This window comes from Eubalaena glacialis, chromosome 16 (genome assembly GCF_028564815.1).
Source record: "Eubalaena glacialis isolate mEubGla1 chromosome 16, mEubGla1.1.hap2.+ XY, whole genome shotgun sequence".
NCBI lineage: Eukaryota > Metazoa > Chordata > Mammalia > Artiodactyla > Balaenidae > Eubalaena > Eubalaena glacialis.
This window is the reverse complement of record NC_083731.1, coordinates 76,354,707-76,376,053: the sequence shown is the minus strand read 5'-3', so window position 1 is coordinate 76,376,053 and position 21,347 is coordinate 76,354,707. Positions and strand designations below refer to the sequence as shown.

General features: G+C 38.1%; 1 protein-coding gene across 3 annotated transcripts in view; it reads left to right on the top strand.

Annotated features, from left to right (window-relative positions):
- The window catches only part of FREM2 (FRAS1 related extracellular matrix 2), a 153,756-nt gene that overhangs the window by 119,008 nt on the left and 13,401 nt on the right, over positions 1-21,347 (top strand). For all 3 annotated transcript variants that reach the window (XM_061171224.1, XM_061171225.1, XM_061171223.1), the window contains exons 12-17: positions 1,314-1,444; positions 3,171-3,329; positions 4,928-5,231; positions 7,112-7,243; positions 10,291-10,622; positions 20,222-20,414. In XM_061171224.1, the coding sequence (XP_061027207.1) occupies positions 1,314-1,444; positions 3,171-3,329; positions 4,928-5,231; positions 7,112-7,243; positions 10,291-10,622; positions 20,222-20,414 (1,251 nt within the window). The remainder of the gene's footprint in view (positions 1-1,313; positions 1,445-3,170; positions 3,330-4,927; positions 5,232-7,111; positions 7,244-10,290; positions 10,623-20,221; positions 20,415-21,347) is intronic.

Sequence of the window (21,347 nt, the reverse complement as noted above, 5' to 3'; positions counted from 1 at the left end):
CAGATGACTGTTGCCAGGCAGAAAAGTGCAAAAGATCTAAAAAAATCTGTATTTTTCTATGAAATCCCCAGATGTTGAAGGGTTAGAAAATAAATTTTCATTGCAGCTTCACACAGGTCAAATCAAACAAATCGGTGACCCAGAAGTGATCAGCTATTTTCATCCTCTGGAACGAGGACCATAAGCCCTCTTGGGGTATGAGAAATCTAAGGCTAATGGTATCAAAGAACTGGCTAAGGCCAGTGTGGAAAATGGCTGTACCCAGAAACAGAACTAATTTTAAAGATGAGTCTGGCTTACTAACACAATTTTAAAGAAAAAGATCCTTTTCATAATTGACGGAAGTAGGAAAAGAAAAATACATTGGAGACACATTTTCTTCTGCCACATTTTAAAGGATTTCTTAATTTAGAATTATAATGATTGAATACCGCCATTACATGAGAAAGCAGCATCTGTTATCGTCTCTGATTGGAATGATTATGCATTATATTCTTTATTTTCTCCTCTGAACCAGTTTTTCAAAAGGCATTGTAAAACCAACAAAATTGTTTATCCAAGTTTGGTCAGCTGCTTATTCTTGAGATCGATAAAATCAATTAATTTTTTAACATTTTAAGAATCTCAGAATGAATGGTTAAAAAAGGATTACCATTATTGGGTTTAATTTTCATGACAATGAAGGAATTATTTTTAGTGAGGAGCGACGGGGTGAGAGAAAAAACACCATTAACATTTTTCTTAAAAAAATTTTCTGAATTTCCAAGATTAACATCAACAACCAAAAGAAGTCTTTTTAAAATATAATTTGACATGATATTAAAATTTCAACAATTTATGTCCAGCTTTTCTAGATATATACATAATGAAAATACTATTCACACTCAATAATGCCTGTGATCGTGTATTTGACTTACGTCCTATTGGTTTAGAAATTCTGGGAAATGAGAGGTGAGTTTGTCTGATTGTGCCGATATCAGAATTGTTGATTGTCTATTCCATAACTCTGCATTTTTTCAAACTGTGGGTCCAAAAATCAATTTAGTAGCTTATGATTAGAATTTTCTTCTGGATAAAATGGAATAGAATAGAAAATACTAGAGTGCAATGCATATCGTAAGAATAGGTGATGTTTTTAAAACTTTTTATTCCATTTTATCCACACTCACATGTGCACACAAACATATACACGTAAGTATACTGGGCCACAATATAAAATATATTTCGCCTTGTGGGTCACTGTCAAAGAAGCTTAACAAAAACTTCGCATATTCCTATGTAAAAGATTTAAACCTGTGATTTTGCATTTGTAGAAATTGAGTTTAAGGAGGGAGAAATCCAGCACATTGTTGAAATTGAAGTAATATTCGATGGGGTAAGAGAGATGAGAGAGGCCTTCACTGTCCACCTAAAACCCGATGAAAATATGATAGCAGAGACACAGGTAAGTAATTTATGGATATAAATTTGTGGCCAGCATTTTATCATGGAAAATGCATGTAAGCATCACATAGTGTACAGTTAAGTAGTCAACTTTATACAACCCTTGTATAAAGACAATGCACATAATCTCTTTTCACCTCCTAAATAAATTTTGTTTTCATTTGAAAACAAGAATCAAGAAAGTCCTAAATTCCCTGGCGGTCCAATGGTCAGGACTCCATGCTTTCACTGCCGAGGGCACGGGTTCGATCCCTGTTCAGGGAACTAAGATCCTGCAAGCCCCGTGGTACAGCCAAAATAAAAAATTCCTGTCTCTTTCTTGAAAAATCATGTTTGTAGAAACTCAAGGACTAGAGCCTCCGAGTCCCACATCAGCCCAGTTACCCTTCCTATTTTAGTCAATAACGACTGAATCTGGGATTAACCTCCAGAGAGAAAGCATAGTCTCAGCACAAAGATGAGGCTATTAATTTAGTGCCACAACTCATTAAAACACACATTTCAACCCACAAAACAGTTTGCTAACCCTCAAAATTCCCACCTGCTCATCGTAACTTTATTAAATTGATGTCCAGAGCCTCAATGACCCAAATGTTACTGTCCTAACACTTCTTTCCTGTGTTTATTTAATTTATATTGTCTCATCAACCAGATATTCTTCAAGATAAATGTAATTTCCATAGAATTTTGACCTTTAAGCCTAATTTTTAAAGCTAAATGATTTAACGAACAGACCAATGTTTACAATATCTGTGCTTACATTTACTCTATTTCTTTTATTATTTGTTTCACTATTAGCATGAGATCAAATTGGGGAGACTTTTTTTTCCCTTAAGTACAGGTATTTTTAATATTTTATCATTTTTACTACTTGATGGTATTTATAGTGCCTTGGGTTTTTTTTTTTTAAGTCATATTTAAAATTCAAGAAGTAGGGGCAGAAAATCTTTTTCAAATATATTTTTGTAAGTCTTGATCACATAAGAAGTGAGTCTTTAGTTTTTATGGAGCATCATATTAAACTCTTGAGTAAGAGGAACAGAGATTCACTCAAATCACTTCAAGTGATCAAAGCCCCTTTTAAGAAGACACACGTAAATATAGGCTTGGGAACTGCGATGTACCGTTGGATATTGGAAGATGATTCGGGAGCAAAAGGCAAATGTATCAGCGGGGTTTCCTTGTCATTCTACCCCCAGTAGATGTTCACAGGTTCCTCTTCTGTCTGTGACTCAGCTTCTCCCTCTGCCTGTGCTTCTGTCCTCTGCTCCTCTGAAGCTTCACTTTTCACCTGACATCCACTTCAGCAGGGTCCATGCTGTCACATGACCTCTAGGATCTGCCTTCTCCCTGGTCTCTTTCAGCTTTCCTCCCACTATTAACTAATTGACTTTGTCATGGATCTTCCACTCTACCACCCCGAGACAGACTTAACTACTATCATCACAATTTGGAGAAAAAAATTCAAGCCCAGATACTTTGTGGGCCACTGGCCAACCCAGGACTCAGGTACCCTCCCCTGCACCATAAGATATGGCCCAGGTGCCAGGGTCATGAGGAACAAAGCACATAGAGCCTGTCACACTGCAGAGGCTCTGGCTGTGACAATTTTTACTATAATGAAGCCATGGACTTGCCAAGCATTGTGAGTATTGTGAGTTCTGCACAATAGAAGCACCAGGAGTCTAACATTTCAATAATCATGGAGAGTTATCTTTTCCTTCTAGGCCACCAAAGCCATTGTGTACATAGAAGAATTGAACAGCATGGCAGATGTCACTTTTCCTTCTGTCCCTCAAATTGTGTCCTTACTGATGTATGATGACACTTCCAGAGCCAAAGAGAGTGCTGGACCTGTGTCTGGTTATCCTGTTGTCTGTATCACGGTGAGTAGGAAGTTGAGGAAAATTGTAAAATAGTTAAAATAATTATGAACATTAACCAATATAGTATGGGCTTTGTCATGATGAAATACAAGTGGGGAAAAACTGCAGGATTTAATCTTTGAACTTTGGAAAGGAAACTGTTGATCAAGTAAAGGTCCTAGTTTTCTTCCTTCATCCAACAAAGGTTTACTAACTGATGTACACATAGTGTGTTATCTCATATTATCTCAGGGTTTGTCACTGAGAGAAAAATAAATAAGATATGAACTCTACACTCAAGGAATTTAAACATAAGGGAGAGAAAAATATATAAGAATCAGTCACTCTGCTATAAGGCATGATGTGATCATTATACAAACTAGGAGACAGAACAGCAGCTCCACCTGTGAGGGAAGGTTTGGGATCGTCCGAGGAAAATGTCAATAGTTTAAGAGTCACATAAGGAAACGTCATTCCTGGATGAAGTGGTTGCCTTGCAAATGGCATATGATAGTTACTTTTTCAATTGCCTTCTCTTAGCTATAAATTATAAGCTCCTTGTGAGCAAAAACTGGGACGCATTTATTCTTACTTTGCAATACCCCTGGTGTAATGACCTACATATAATAGGTATACAATAAATGTTTTTTGGATTAGCAAGGCAGAAATAATAATGCGGTGCAAGTTACAGAGGTCTTGAAATGTTATGTTAAGGAACGTGCACTTCATTTGTTGGGTAGCAGGGAGCTCTTGCACAGAAGAATGGCATGAGAGGGCTTCCCTGGTGGTGCAGTGGTTGGGAGTCTGCCTGCCAATGCAGGGGACACGGGTTCGAGCCCTGGTCCGGGAGGATCCCACATGCCGCAGAGCAGCTAGGCCCGTGTGCCACAACTGCTGAGCCTGTGCTCTGGAGCCCGCAAGCCACAACTACCGAGCCCACAGGCTACAACTACTGAGACCCGCGCACCTGGAGCCCGTGCGCCGCAACGGGAGAGGCCACCGCAATGAGAAGCCCGCGCACCGCAAGGAAGAGTAGCCCCCGCTTGCCGCAACTAGAGAAAGCCTGCACGCAGCAATGAAGACCCAACACAGCCAAAAATAAAATAAATTTAAAAAAAAGAATGGCATGAGAAGAGGGGTTGTATTGGAGTGTTACCATGGCAACAGTGGTCACCTGACGAAAAAGGCCCTGAATTAGATAGAAAGGTGATGCTTGGAATGGGAAGGAAAAGACCAACTTAAGAGACATCCTACAAAAAGAATCAACCAAGTTCACTGACCCACTGGATGTCGGGGGCAAAATGAGAGAGAGGAGAAGAGAGGGAGAGAGAAAAGAACAAGGACGATTCGACAGCTCTGAGGATTCGAGAGATGATGCAATGAGTATCACTATTACTTGTATCAAGTTAAAGGTGGAAAAGGCCAATAAGCTGTTTGAAATGCAAGATTAGAGTTCATAAAAGCTAGCATCGTTAGGACTAGGAATTTGAAAGTTGCATGAATAACATGTAGAAATGGAAAAAAAGTAGCAGTGAAAACACTAAGGGAGAGAACTTAAGAGGAATAATTTCCACCTTGTTCTAAACTGTGGCCCTAACATAGTTATTTGTTTCCCATAGGCTTGCAACCCTAAATATTCAGACTATGACAAAACAGGATCCATTTGTGCAAGTGAGAACATCAATGACACTTTGACCCGGTACCGCTGGCTGATCAGCGCACCAGCGGGCCCCGACGGAGTGACCAGCCCCATGAGAGAAGTGGACTTTGACACCTTTTTCACTTCATCCAAGATGATCAGTTTAGACTCCATATACTTCCAGCCTGGCTCCAGGGTGCAGTGTGCAGCTCGGGCTGTGAATGCCGATGGCAATGAAGGCTTGGAGCTGATGAGCCCTCCCGTAACCATCGGCAGAGAAGAAGGTAGTGCAAGGCCGTTTTCACATAAAGGTCGCTGGAATACCATGGAATGTTATATATGTCTAATTTCCAGTTATTCATTCCTCCAAATGCCCCATGTATTCCGTAATACTCTATAAGTATTTTTAAATGATAATCTATTTTCGCAAAAATATTCATTAGAAAACAAATATTTATTCATTTTGCATTTTTCGATCACCGAGCATATGTCAGGCTTTTGGCTGTCATATGAAAAATAAGGCAGGATTCCTGCCTTCCAGGAGTCCATACTCAAACTGAAGACACAGACAAATTTTAGTCTGGACAAGACACAGAAATGCAAAAGTAGTAGTGATGGGTTCTAGCCTGAGTGGATCTGGAAAGGTTTCATCAAAGAGGAGATGCTTAAGCTGAGTCTTGAAAACAGTAGGGGAAAACAAGCATGAGCAATGACTCGTAGAAGCATGAAAAAACATGGAGTATTCTGGGAACTACAGGCAGAGAAATGGGGCAGGATGTAAGGGAGAGGAAGGGAGATCAGGAGACGAAGCAGTTGGTACGCAAGGGTCAGATCTGGACAGGGCAGCTCATATGTGATGCCAAATCACTCCCAGCTGGGGGCTGGATGAACAGGAGTTTGCTGGGGCAGGAGGGGAAGGACAGTCCAGGTAGAGGGGTGTGTACAAGCGTCCATACTTTGTTATTAGAGGGGAGGTTGAGGTCAGGGCTAGAGCCCGGACACAGTGGAGGTGGAAAATACATGTGGCCGGAGACAACACTGACGAGACAGGAAATCTACTTTATAAACTAATCCTTTACTCTGCAGAAGAATGTTTAAATCAGAGTTTTAAAATAACAGTCTTTTTATAAGATTCTATTTCTAAAAATTCCATTTGTGTACAACACTTCAGATGTACATATGTTGCAGCAAGAAAAGTTATATGTACCACCTCCCACCATTATATATTCAGAATCAATATTTATTGATAACATGTAGAGTAACCATGTTCTTTTATTAGGATTAGAATGTATGGTTTTTAAATTTCTCTTAAAACCAAACTATTGTGCTGGTACCAAAAATAAATTAAACAATGCCTTAAAATGAGTCACCCCCAATTAATAAAGCAGACATCCCAGATGCTAGGGCCTGATTCTGATCTGTTTTCTACAAACAGAAAAGAAATTATATATTGCCTAGTTCTCTGGAAACTGTGATCCAGCATCGGGTGGTCTCTTCCATGGTATTAAAATGAAGACATTACAGTGCTTTCAAAGCAAACATACGAGGAAGATTTTCATGTTAAAATTCTAGATAGATAGATAGATTAGACAATGAGTTATAATTTATAATACACATACGGTAAGAAATTACATATATAGAGAAAACTATATATTTTGCTCTCTGATTCTAAGAAGGCTAGTTTTTGTTTTTTAGAATGAGTGCATTTTTACTTTTATTATAAATAATGTAAATTTTACGACTAGTCTTAAGGATTTAATTCTAAGGTAACAATCTCATTCATTTAATTAAACTACACTTACTTTTTCCTGTTGTTCTTCAATCATTTTTACTATGCCTGTTTATACTTTATGTTAAGACGATTTTGTGAATATGACCATAACAGATGGTGTTCAGCACAAATTAAATCACATTGAATAATATTTATTTTTTCTCAAACTTTATAAAATTCCCCAAATGTTAAGAAGAAGCCATTGAACTGTCCGCTGGGATTACTTCTCCCATCATGGTCTTTTGCTTCCTCATAATATCAACTCTCAGCAGTGCCTTAGTTCACAGAGAATTTTAAAGTACACAGAAAAATAAGAGTGCCTATTGAAAAATATATACTTTAAGTGTCGTCTGTTATCTTCTTTTAGCATAAATGTCTTCATTTTGCCTTGAGGTCTTTGTCAGCCCCGGGTGCCAGGGATAGTGGGAGCAGAGCCCTTCTCAGCTAAATTGCGCTACACGGGTCCCGAGGACCCAGAGTACCCAAATCTCATCAAGCTCACTGTCACCATGCCCCACACAGACGGTAGGTGACTCGGGTAAGCAAATCCATGGAGGTGGTTTGGGCTTCTCCTTACCTGCTTTATTTTACTGAATACAGGCAGACCTCATTTTATTGCACTTCACAGATACTGCGTTTTTTAAAACTTGAAGGTTGATGGCAACCCTGCTTCCAGCAAGTCTGTCGGCGCCATTTTTCCAACAGCATCTCCTCACTTCATGTCTCTGTGTCACATTTTGGTCATTCTCTCAATATTTCAAACCCTCCACCAGCAAAAAGATTAAGACTCCCTCAGAGGATAGTTAGCATTTTTTAGCAACAAAGTATTTTTTAATGAATGTGTGTACATTGCTGTTTAGACATATGCTATTGCACACTTTATAGACTACAGTATAGTTTGTTTTTAATTTTTTTATTGCAGTATAGTTGACTTACAATGTTGTGTTAGTTTCAGGTGTACAGAAAAGTGAATCAGTTATACATATGTATCTATTTTCCATTCCTTTTCAGATTCTTCCCCATATAGGTTATTACACAAAACTGAATAGAGTTCCCTGTGCTATACAGTAGGTCCTTGTTAGTTATCTATTTTATACATAGTAAGTAGTGTGTATATGTCAATCCCAAGCCAATCTCCTAATTTATCACTTCCTCCCACGTTTCCCCTTTGGTAACCATAAATTTGATTTCGAGATCTGTGAGTCTGATTCTGTTTTGTAAATAAGTTCATTCGTATCATTTTTTTTTGAATCAGATTCCAAATATAAGTGATATTTGTCTTTGTCTGACTTACTTCACTTAGTATGGTAATCTCTAGGTCCACCCAAAGTTTCTGCAAATGGCATTATTTCATTCCTTTTTATGGCTGAGTAATATTCCATTGTATATATGTATCACGTCTTCTTTATCCTAGTAAATTTTAACATAACTTTTATACGCACTGGGAAACAAAAAATTCATGTGACTCACTTGATTTCGGTATTTGCTTCATTGCGTTGGTCTGGAACCAAACCTGCAATATCTCTGAGGTCTGCCTGTACTCTGAATAACCAAGCATACAATAAATGCTCAATTTGCAACTTAAGCTTCAAGTCCTGCTTCTTTTGAGTGTTTCTGCTTTCTTTCTGCCCAGTTTTTTTTCAAGTCTGACAATTTCGGCATTCTTTAAAATTAGATAAATTTCACACATGTCACAACACAACATAACAAAGCTTCGGTTAATGTGCTTGCTCTCTTTTATGAAATGGCACAGTGTGCCTTCAAAACTCTTGAGCTTGGACTTAGACAGTAAAGCAATTTGGAATCTCAATCCCTACCTTCAACACCTATTTGCTTTTTCATATCTGGAGTCTCATAAATCTTTCCCAGTATTTATTGCAACAACTAAGACATTTCCTAGGCATTAAAATAAGGTAAAAAAAATGCAATTAACAATGTTAAATTTTGTGTCCATTTTCTCTGGATAGGGAAGTGTGGCCAGAATTTCTGAGTCAGTAACTTTACCCACATTTTATGAACATTTCCTCAGGTACAGAAGACATTTTCAAGTTCTATTCCTCTTAATTCAGTTTATTCCTGAAGTATATTAATATTAATTTTATTACTTAGTATGTTAGTTATATTTTAAGTACCTAAAGGAGAGGAAGCATTAGGCAATATTAGGAGCTACAAGGTAGAATTTACCTGCCTTATGAAAAGGACATAATTCTGGTTTGTCTGCTCATTACAAACCCAAATTTATGCTGGTGGGCATAGGAGGACAGGAATCTGCACCTCCTTACTTTACCGTGTAATGTTGGGTCCATGTTTGACCACCCTACCTTTAGACCCATATGGGAGGTGTGATTCAGATGTGCAGAGGGCAGAAGGGACCATCAGGGAAGGGCAGACCTATAATAGTTCTTCCTAATAGAAAGATTGGTCCCTCGTGCTTCTCCTAGAGCTTGACTTAGCATTTTCTGAAACATTCGATAGCCGTAGCTCTGCAGAAGCTGACCAGTTCTTTTGCGGGGCCAGAGAATCTAAGAGGGAGAGGTAGAAAAGGTGTCAAGAGAAGACCTCTTTCACAGTCCTTTTTGCTGCATTGCTTATGCCAGGGCTCAACCAACTGTGTCCCATGGACTGGATCTAGCCTGCTACCTGTTTTTGTATGGTCTGCAAGCTAAACATGGTTTCCACATTTTTTAATGTTTGGAAGAAACCAAACATTATTCTTCTTCTTTGAAAGTAGAATGTTTCATGACACATGAAAATTATATAAAATTGTAATCCGTTGGCCGTGATAAAGTCTTCTTGCACACAGTTATGTGAATTCCTTTACAAATCATCTATGGCAGCTCTGGCTCTGCAATGGCAGCTTTGAGCAGTTGCAACAGAGACCTTGTGGCCCACAAATCCTAAAATATTTACAATTTGGCTCTTTACAGAAGAAGTTTGCCAACTCTTAGCCTATACCGTATAGTGGTAGTTTTCAAACTTTTTGGTCTGAGGACACCCTGAGAATTATTTATGGCCACAAAGACCTTTTGTTTTGTGGGTTATAGCTATAAATATTGACTGGATTTAAAATTGAGGAATTGTTAAATATGTATTTATTCATTAATTTTAAAATAAGAATGAATCTATTACGTGTTAACACGAAAAACATACTTTTAAGAAAAAGAACTACAATTTATAAAGCCAAACAAAAGAGTGGCATAGTTTCACATTTTTGAAAATATCTTTAGTGTCTGGCTTAATAAAAGACAGCTGGATTGTTATGTCTGCTTCTGCATTCAATCTATTGCAATATATGATTTATCTTAGCCTCTGAAAAACTCCACTGTACACTACTGAGAAAATAAGCGTGGAAAAGTCAAATAATACCTTAGAGTCGTGAAAATAGCTTTAATGTTATAGATCTCCTGAAATATTCTCGGGATCCTCCGGGGTCCTAAGATACCACTTTTATAATCACTGCTCTGCAGTATTTTATAACACTTGTCTTCTCAAGAGATAAAGAGATTACAAAGTGTTCAAAGCCCTTTGCTGTTGGTAAAAATGGTAACAGTGATTACAAAAATTCCTTGTAGGCATGCTGCCTGTGATCTCCACCAAGGAGCTCTCCAACTTTGAGCTCACCCTCAGCCCTGATGGCACACGAGTTGGAAACCACAAATGCTCCAACCTCCTGGATTATACTGAAGTAAAGACCCACCACGGGTTCTTGACTGATGCTACCAAAAATCCAGAAATAATTGGAGAGACGTATCCTTACCAGTACAGCCCATCTATCAGGGGTTCCAATACCTTACGCTTCTACCGAAATCTGAACCTGGAAGCCTGCTTATGGGAGTTTGTTAGCTACTATGACATGTCAGAGCTGCTCACGGACTGTGGAGGCACCATTGGAACCGATGGACAGGTATGGATTTTTAACATCTGAGCTTTGGTCACTGGACAAACCAGTTGCTTTTGTTCAGTTACGTAGACTTGGAGTAAATCTCAGCTCCAGTCTTCCATCCTGGTGATGTAGGTTATTAGGCACAAGAAAGAGCAGGTAATTGGCATGAGTGGTATGGAAATCCATGTCTATTTCCAGAACAATGTGTCAAAATCTACGTATTTTTTAGCAATGGGTCAGTAACATTATCTTTGTATTGAAAGGACACCATATAGTTATGCTGTAAGCTCCAAATCTACTCTGATATTAGAAAACTCCAAATATGAATTTCTCTTCGAAGTATACATCTTCATTTCTTGTGTTATGTACAGATGGCTGTGATGCATCATGAACCATCTCAAATGAGGGTCCTCAGGGTCAGTCTAGTTTTTCTCCCTCCTTACTCTCTTTCTTCTTTCCCCACCTTCTATCTTTCTTTCCTTCTACTCCCATTTCTCCTCCTTTTTCTTTCTAGTTTTCTCCCCATTTCCTCCCTATCTGGTTCATCATCACTAACATAGTCAAAACTATTTTCATTTAAAGCTTACTGTTATTTCTACTCTACAATTACTGATTCCTCTTCATACTACACAGGCAGACATTTACACATAAAATACACACACGCACACACACACACACACACACACAATCCCCCCCCATCACCACCATCATCATTGTTGTTAAAATGATGGTGAAGCAGGGTCTCCATTAGCAGTTATAATAGAGAATCTAAAGTATGTAGGGTGTAGCTTAGATTTGTGATGAGTATTTGAATTAAAAGCCATGCTTTGTCCAACTGGACTAAAACAAAGAGCTTATTTACGTAGGCTTATACATTAAGACGTTGAATGGTACCCAGAAGATGGCTTGTCTTTCAAGATTTAGCTGAGGTGAGGCTGGATTTTTTTTTTTTTCTGTGCTATATTCCTGTGATGTTAAACTATAAAGCAAGTAGTAACAAGAGAAAAGTAGACAGTAACTATCAGTTTAATTCCAGAGCAAAGCTGTAAATCTTGACCAGTTCTGCTGGTGTTGATGTCTGATGGCCACATATTATGTCTGGGAACTGTTGGGCTCCAAGGTAGTGAGACTTCTATCTCTATCTCCTCTAAAAGCAACAAAATATCCAGAAACTTGCATGAATTACTAAAAATCCCAAGCAAAAACACCAACAGGAAGACAGTGTAGAACAGTGGAAAGAGCCTGCATATTGGAATCAAGCAAATGTGGACTTATATTTGGCTCTGACATTCTCTAGCTACGTCTTCTTGGGCAGGTTACTTAAACCCTCGTAAGTGTTACCTCTTCAAGTCCCTCTTTCCCACCCTGTCTTTGCCACCTGGAAGAAACGTGAAAGAAAAAAGGTCCTATTCCCAGAATAAAGACTCATATTAACACATCTACCTCAGCCTCCTCCTTTATAGGTCAAATATCTCCATTCCTTTGGCCGTTCCTCCCAGAGCCTGTTTTCAATCCATTATTAAATCATTCCTGTTTTCTTTCTGGATGCTCTTCTCTCAGGATCTTGCTGAAGTCACAGGCTCTATTGGCGTAAGCAAAATGGGACATAGTAATAGGATTATATTGTAGTTCTGGGTCTTCTTTGTTAAAAAGCACTTCATACCATGAAGCTTCTCTGTGGGTCTCGTCTAGTCTGTGGTCACTTTTTAGCCTCAAGAATGTTCTCTATCTTCTCTGCAAATGGCAGTAATTTTCTGTCTTTCATACGTGCAACCCAGACAGGCTTCCCTAGTGAAAACCCTGCACTTACCCTACTTAAGCCTATAGCTGCCCACTTTTCTGGTGTATCAAGGGCATTTTGAATGCAAATCCGTCTCTCCAGCCAATCCTCACTATAAAATGCTCAGCTAAATTAATTTTACTTCGCTGGAGTTTTAAAATCACTGTTCCTCTATTTAATTAAGTTCAGTTTCTTTTTTTCCCATTACAACTGCTAACTAGAGACGTTATTACCCTGCTTCCGTAGTTGAGCTATCGACCGTTCTCCTCCACTAGGTGAAAACTGGCAACTGCCGGGTTCAGTGAAGTTTTACCTGCCTGAACGCTTTGTGTTACTTTCTACTTAGGGAGAAGAGAGAGTGCAATATAAGAATTATTGAGCCATCCGGTTCCCAACTGGCTTGTGTTACCTTGAGGAGTAAGATGGCCAGCTGGTTGTATGAGTTTCTTCTGAAAGGATTTTTCTGCTTTCGCACTGTTGAAAATAAATGTAGTAACATAAGCATGATGATCAACATAATAGAGGTGACCAGATTCAGTGTAAATCATTGACATTTCAGGTTCTTGTGACAAAATTCTTAAAGCCTTAGTGTAAATGGAATTGCAATACCATCTAATAAAGCGTGTTGTTCACTCTTAGAGTGAAGCTCAGAGATGGCTATCTCGTTTTCCCCTACTTTCTTGGGTTTGAACTTCTACTTCCCTAGTTATTGAGATATTCTCCTATATCCTCACCTCCCCTGACACATACGTTGTTTAAATGTAGGTGAGGGAGAAGAAAATACATATTAAAGTAAAGGAAATATAACTCTTTGAGATATTTTCTTAATTTTCCTCACAAGTTTTAGGTTCTAGAGAAGAGAAAATATCTAATAATATTACTACTACTACTACTACTACTACTACTACTATTAATAGCTAACATTTATTTAATATTTACTATATGCCTGTCATCGTGTGTAAGTACTTTACATATTTCCACTAATTCTGTCCTCAAAACAACACTATGAGACAAATATGAATTTTGTTTCCATTTTTGGAGATGCTGAAGCAAAGAGAACTCAAATAACGTGTCCCAATTCAATTCATTTGTAAGCCTATGCTCTTAACCACATCATGATACTTATCTGGACATTTAATTGAGTGAATTAAATGTCATTTAATTGGGCGAATGTGAGGAATGGTTATGGTCACAGATGAAATTGCAAGAAAGGCAAATAAACTTTTTCCTCTGTTCTTTGTACAAGAACAGAAATAACCCCAGGTCTATTTGTCCTCTGCCAATTCCATACCGCCCTGGCCAAGCAGCTAATAGATGTGTCTTTCCCTCTTCTGGTCCTTTTCTAGACTTGCCACCTTAGATCAAGGTAATCACTATGCAAACAGATTTTACTAACTGGTAATTGCTTCTGCCAGGAACAACATGATGACAAACCGATTTTTATCTTTAGTGTTCTTAGTAGCTAAAGCTACTGCCTGGAAATATTGCCAGGTCCCTGCATTTTATTTTGTGATGAAAAAGAGGTTTCCAACACACTCAAAGATTTCTGCCTTCTCTAACCTCCCATATTCAAATTATTTCACTTATAACAGAGAGTTACCAAACTGAAGGGATCACCTGAAATATCCAAGATAGTTATCTGTTAACAGCAGATAAGTGAAGTTAATAAATGAAGTTTTATTAAGTTTTATGCAGTTTGACTACAACTAGCTTTAGCTGATATTAAGACCAGTTCTGCTTTTTCCATCTTGTTCGTTGCCCATTCATTCATTAAAGAAATAATCAATGAACACCTACTCTGTGCCAGGGACCAAATGGGCACCCGGTGAGGACACCAGACACAGACCTTAAACTCCTTCCAAGTCGAGTTATAGGAGTCGAATACTTGCTCTTATAAAAGTTAACAATTTTACTTGCCAAGAAAAAGAAACTTGGAATTTCTCTAATGATATTCACCACTAAAATCCCTCCTAATAGTTAGTTTCTAAAATGTAAAAACAGATGTAGCAGGAAAAGAAAAATAGAGATTAAATAAAATAAATTATTCTGCTCCACCTTTTTGTGTGACCTGCGTTTTATAAATAAAATTTTAAATTGTTTGGGTACACAATGGAAAACACTTGTGATGCAAAATAGTTATTAATGTTAAACTAAGTTTTTAAACTATTGGATATTTTTGGTGATTTTTCTCTTGAAAACAACTTCTCTTAAAACTAAAGAACTTCAGTTCATTTCACCTTTCATCAGCCTGACTATTGATGTTAAAAGGTCAGAATCTTAACTCTCACCTTGTTAGGTAAACAGCAACTGATAACATCATTCAAGGAGCATGACTAAGTTACAAAAATTCACCTCCAATCATATGAAATTGTAATTTACTCATGAGAAGACATAGCATGATTTTGGGAAAGTATACATATTTTTTCTTAGTTCCTTGGTTAGCGGAATAACTTTCCTTTTTTTAAAAAAACTATGTGTTTGATTTAGAAACATAGACCTTTGGGGCTAGAGTATACTTTAGAAGTCATCTCTTTCCATTCCGTTATTTTCTACTTAGTACACTGATCTACTCTTTTTTTTTTTTTTAAGATGTAAGCCACTCTAAATCATTCTGCAAGAAATGGCAAGAAGAATCCAAAATGTATAACTTTCATGAAGTATGTTGCTTCCTATTTTGTCAAATTTATCAATTAATATTTTTAACGGTGTAGGTTTTTTGTTTAATGAAAATAAAGATATTACCATGGAAAACTGGGAAACTAAAAAAGTACAAAAAAGAATTCACTCATTATCCCGCTGTCACTGTACACAGACATATTTTCTAGTCTCTTTTCAATATACGTACACATTTTTAATAGTAACAGCATAATATTATCCATACCATTTTTCTTAATAGGTTTTTACTATGATGTTTTTAAATTTATTTATTTATTTTATTTATTTATTTTTGGCTGCTTTGGCTATTCCTTGCTGCGTGTATGCTTTCTCTAGTTGCAGCGAGCGGGGGCTACTCTTCGTTGCGGTGCATGGGCTTCTCATTGCAGTGGCTTCTCTTGCTGTGGAGCATGGACTCTAGGCACGCGGGCGTCCGTAGTTGTGGCTCGCGGGCTCTAGTAGTTGTGGCGCACGGGCTTCGTTGCTCTGCGGCGTGTGGGAACTTCCCGGACGAGGGCTTGAACCCTTGTCCCCTGCATTGGCAGGTGGATTCTTAACAACTGCGCCACCAGGGAAGCCCTGTATACTGCTTTTTAACTTAACATATTGTGATCCTTTTCCCATGACAAAGAAAATTCTTCACATAAATGATTCTTGATTACTACATATTTCACCTTGTTGCTGTGCCATCATAATTATTTAAATATTCTTCTATTACTGGTCATTTCGATTATTTATAATTCTATACTGTAAATATCCCATAGAGTTGGCCTTAATCCTAAAGAATTTGTGGACCAGTATTGACCCTCCCTCATTCCAAGGTCCCTTGTGCATCTCTGATATCTCAGTCCTTCAGAAAGGCTTGTAACTGGAAAGAAGCCGAAGTCTCCTTCCAAATGTTCCTGGATGTGTAAACTGCTATTACTCAGAGACCTTGGCTAAGAATTCTAACTTGTTAAAACAATGTCTTCCACTGAGTTGCTAAGTACACACTTTATTGAGACTTCAAGCTGTTGAGATCTATGAGCCTTCTTTACACATTCACAAACACCACCGTCTTGATGATATAGACATACATCTGGCAACAAAAGCAGCAACAGAAAGAATTCCAACCAATGGGAAATCCCCACCAGTGGCTGTCCTCAGAGAAGGTTCTGCCGGCTCTGGCTCAATTTTCAATCTTTGAAGTAAGGACAAATCACTTGTCCTGCGTATAGTAGGGTAGCTGCATGACTATCAAATATTTTGAAATGATTGTTGTTTTCAATATGTGTTGCCTAATTGAAAGACCTTGGGTAGAAGAGTCTAATCTGTGCTGTCCAATATGGTAGCCATTAGCCATGTGTAGCCATTGAACATTCAAAATGGGGCTAGTCCGAATTGGGATATGCTGTGCATGTTAAATACATACCAGATTTCAAAGACTTAGTACAAAGAAAAATAAAGAATGTAAAATATTACATTAAGGTTATTTTATATTGATGGCATATTAAAATGCAATATGTTTGACATATTGGGTTAAGTAAACTATTGTTAAAATTGGTTTCACATGCTTCTCTTTACTTTTTGAAATATGGCTACTGGAAGATTTAAAATTACATGTGTGGCTCACGTTATGATCCCATTGAACAGTGCTGGTCTAGATACTTGAGTGTTAGTCCTGAATGTACTGAATAATCTTGGGCAAACCAATTACCTTCTCTGTGGCTTAAGTTCAACACGTGTAAAATAGTGCCTTGCTCAAGTGAAAGCTGCAAAGGAACAAAGTAAATCTGGATTAGTTTTTATTAGTTACATACCTATATTGCTTACTTCTATAAGAATTTTTAAATATCTATAAGATAATATGTAAATTGAATATCTTCAGCTACAAGTCCAAAATAAGTGAAGAATTAAAACTACTTGCAATTTGGGCTTCCCTGGTGGCGCAATGGTTAAGAACCTGCCTGCCAATGCAGGGGACACGGGTTTGAGCCCTGGTCCGGGAAGATCCCACATGCCGCGGAGCAACTAAGCCCGTGCGCCACAACTACTGAGCCTGCACTCTAGAGCCCGCGAGCCACAACTACTGGAGCCCGCGCGCCTAGAGCCCGTGCTCCGCAACATGAGAAGCCACCGCAATGAGAAGCCCGCGCACCGCAACGAAGAGTAGCCCCAGCTCGCCGCAACTAGAGAAAGCCCGCGCGCAGCAACGAAGACCCAAAAGCAGCCAAAAATAAAATTAAAACAAAAAACTACTGCAATTTTCCTCAACAATAGTTTCCACCTTGGGCAGCATTGTAAATGTAATTTTTCTATTGGGGTACTCTTCTTTCTTCCTATTCTTCCCCTTTTCTACCATCTGACACAGATCAGCAGACTTTCTCTTGTCCCTTCAACAGGCAATATGTCCCCAAATATAAACCTGCTGCCCATCATTAGGCACTTACTAGTAGCGGTAGAAATTTATATCAGTATGGTACCTTTCACAGGTCATTTGCACTTTGCACTTTCCCTTTAAATATGGAGTTTAAACTATTGTTTGCCTCTGTTGAAGAAACAAATCAGTAAGGATGTGTAAACTCACTCATCATGTCACAGTTTCTTTAAGAGCAATATACCAGATTTAACATACATTTCTTTCAGTATAAACAAATACTTTTAAAAGTCCTGTGGAATAGGCTGAAAGAAAATTAAGGGTTCATTAAGATGGCATCTAAAGCAGGGGTCCCCCACCCCCGGGCCGTGGACCGGTACCATTAGGAACCGGACCACACAGCAGGAGGTGAGCGGCGGGGCGAGCGAGCAAAGCTTCATCTGCTTCTCCCCATCGCTCCCCATCGCTCGCATTACCGCCGGAGCCATCCGCCCTCGCCCCCCGCCCCCACTTCCGAGGAAAAACTGTCTTCCACAAAACCGGTCCCTGATGCCAAAAAGGTTGGGGACCGCTGTAGAGGTTAGATTGATTGCACTGTGTTCTTCAATTTTACAGGAACGAACAGGTAAGTGACCTGGGTGATCTACCTAGTCCCATTTAGGCTCCAATTCCTTTAGACAGAGATTCTAAGCAGACTAAAAGACCTGGCTGTGGTGAACAAGAAAATGCAATAAGATGCCAATTCCATGTACGGAAATGATCAAACTCTAGGTTACCGGGAGAATCAAATGAAATCAAGTAAGAATTAGTCAGGGAGCCAAGTAACTTGTTCCTAGGATGTGAATGTTAATAGTTCTCTCCAAAATAGCACACTCAGTAACACCTGATGGATAGAATGTCATGTTGGCAAAATTATTTTTAGCACCTAGAAAGTTTAATTGGAAATCCATGTCTACAGCCTATTTTTTAATGAGTGTTTATTAAAATCACAGGATGAAATAGTCATCTTAATTACCAGTGGTATATGGATTGACAATTACTCTCCATTACACTGTCAGGGTGTTAAAACTGCACTTCAAGATCAATTTCTCAATGACTGCAGGAATAGCTACCCTTAGAAACTGCTATCTCAAAGGACTTCAATGCAAAGGCACCTCTCCTGCTGGCCACGTTAGGAGATAATGAGGAGTGTTCGCTACTACACAGCTGAGAATCAAATAATTTGCTTGGTGGATGGTTTTCTTTCGATATATTTTTGTTGGTGATTCAGGTTGTCATTTTGTGATTTGAGGAGTTTACTTTTAACCCCATGACAAAATGATAAATAAGAGCTATCATGTTTTAAATTATTCAGTAACTCACATGTATGATTCCTGTTGCCACGTCAGGGTGGAAGGAGAAATAGACCTATCAGAAAACCTGACTCAAACTTGCAAGCAGTATGATCTGACCTCAGCCCGTTTCCTCTTGTGTAAAAGAAGATAGTTGTATTTTCCCTGCTATTCTGCAGAGCTATTCTGAGAATGAAGGATGATAACCTTTGTTAGGTGATCTTAAGACCGCCCTCAGCTTTGTTTGGAATATGATAAAGTGTGAAAGATGGAAAAAGCATGGGCCAAAGGCTGGGGTCTATTATTGGCAGGGCTACTCCAGAAGGAAGTGGGAAATTTCTGTGGGAAATTTGCTTTATTTCTTTGAGTCTTAACTTTCCTCTCTCTCTCTCTTTCTATCCTTCATCTCTCTATCCATTCATTCAATCATCCACACATACATATAAATATAACTATGGGGAAGAATGAAAATATTGAGTAGCTTTATTTGTGAACCTAACACGATGTCTGAAAAGTGGTAGATGCTCAATACATAATTATTAGTTTATCCTCCATGACCCCAATCCACCTGCAAAATACGAAAGAAGAAAGTATAAATTGTAAGAAGACACTTCAACTCATTATTTTTGAGCCGTCTTAAATATTACATGTAATCTTAAATGTTACATGTCACTACTAAATATGTTTGCTTCCAGGTCTTTCCTGCTTTATTTCCTCTTCCTCTATATAATAATTTAAAAGTAACTTATAGCACTGTGATTCATAATAGGCAAAAGCTGGAAATAACCCAAATGTTCATCAACTGATGAATAGATAAATAAAATGTGGTATATGCGTACCGTGGGATGCTGTTCAGTAATAAAAGTATTGAAACATGCTACACTGTGGATGAACCTTGAGAACATTATGCTAAGTGAAGGAAGCCTGTCACAAAAGACCATATGTTGTGTGATTCCATTTATATAAAATGTTCAGAATAGGCAAATGCCTAGAGACAGAAAGTAGGCTAGTGATTGCCAGGCACTGGGGAGGGAGGATGGAATAAGGGGATGACTGCTAATGGATATGGAATTTCTCTTGGAAGTGATGAAAATGTCCTAAAAGTGATTGCGGTGAAAGTTGCACAGCTCCCTGAATATATTAGATAGCATTGATTTGTCCACTTGAAATAGGTGAGTTACATGGTATATGAACTATATCTTAATAAAGCTGCTACCAAAAAAAGCACTGTTTTAGTATGCTCAAAATAATGTACTTTAGCTTAAAGATTTCTGCTGCCTCTCCTTTGCTGCAAAGGAAAGTAGTAGAGTAACAACTATTTAATTGCTCCAAAATTAAGTGAGAGGGACAGTAGTGTTATAAAGGCTGTCATTTCCTTTCCTCAGTGATTAACTCAAAACCTTCAGATAAGTGAAAGGAGAAAATGGCTTGCACAAAATTAAGCTGGTTTAATCAGCAACACTGAATCGTGTTGATAGATATAATTTTATTGTTTTAGGTCCTAAACCTAGTGCAGTCCTATGTGACTCTTCGAGTCCCTCTGTATGTTTCCTACGTGTTCCATTCCCCCGTTGGGGTAGGAGGCTGGCAGCATTTTGACTTGAAGTCGGAGCTTCGTCTAACTTTCGTGTATGACACTGCCATCTTGTGGACCGATGGAATTGTCAGCCCCCCAGAAGCTGAACTCCAAGGTGAGTTAACAGAGACTTGGAAAACTAGTTTTCTTACCTATTTGAATGACTTAAGAGAAATTTTTACTGCAGCTAAAAATAATAGAAGCACCTTTCAATGTATTTTATTTTTATAGTCAATATTTTAAAATAATTTCATTTCTGTCATGGAAAAACTTCTTTAACTAAATTATATCAATGCATCAAATTTTGCATAATACGTGACTGTTAAATATAATGTCCATTTTAGGTGATTAATCATTCATGTGTTACTCAACACAATCTCTCTCTCTCTAGATTTTAGAAAACAGATAGGGAAAGTTCCAATTGAAAGTAAGGAATGAACCCAAGAGAAAAAGTAACACATTTTTGTTTCTGAAAATGGGAGATGCATTTTAAAGCCCAGTATAAATTGTGTCCTGGATTCTAGTTCTGGGTCTATAGCTAACTAACTGTGTGATCTCAAACATATTGCTTGACCTTTGGCAGTCAATTTCTTATGAAAGATAGACTAGACTTCTAATATTCTTTCAGTTTAAAAATTCTATTATTCTATAATACTTTAGCCACTACAATTTGGGCCCCAAAATCATCTGCATAACTTTGTTTCAGTCTTGATGTCAGAATCATAATTCAAAGTCCACAAGCATGAAGCTAATTAATCCATTAGTAGAATTAGTGCTGTTTCTTTTCAGGCACATACTGCTGTTCAGGTTCCATGCATGTCTAACCATCATTACTTCTTATGAGCCAGAGGGAAAATACTGTTGATAGGACATCTCAAAGTGTGTTGTCTTAAACAGATTAAAATTACCTTAAAGCTATGTGAAAGGTAACATGATCACCCTAAATAATCATTCTAGATCATTTCAAATGTTTTAATTCCATATCTTGCCTTAGGAAATGTATATTAAGTGAATCTTAATGCAGAGCCATCTCTTGGTTCTCAACTTC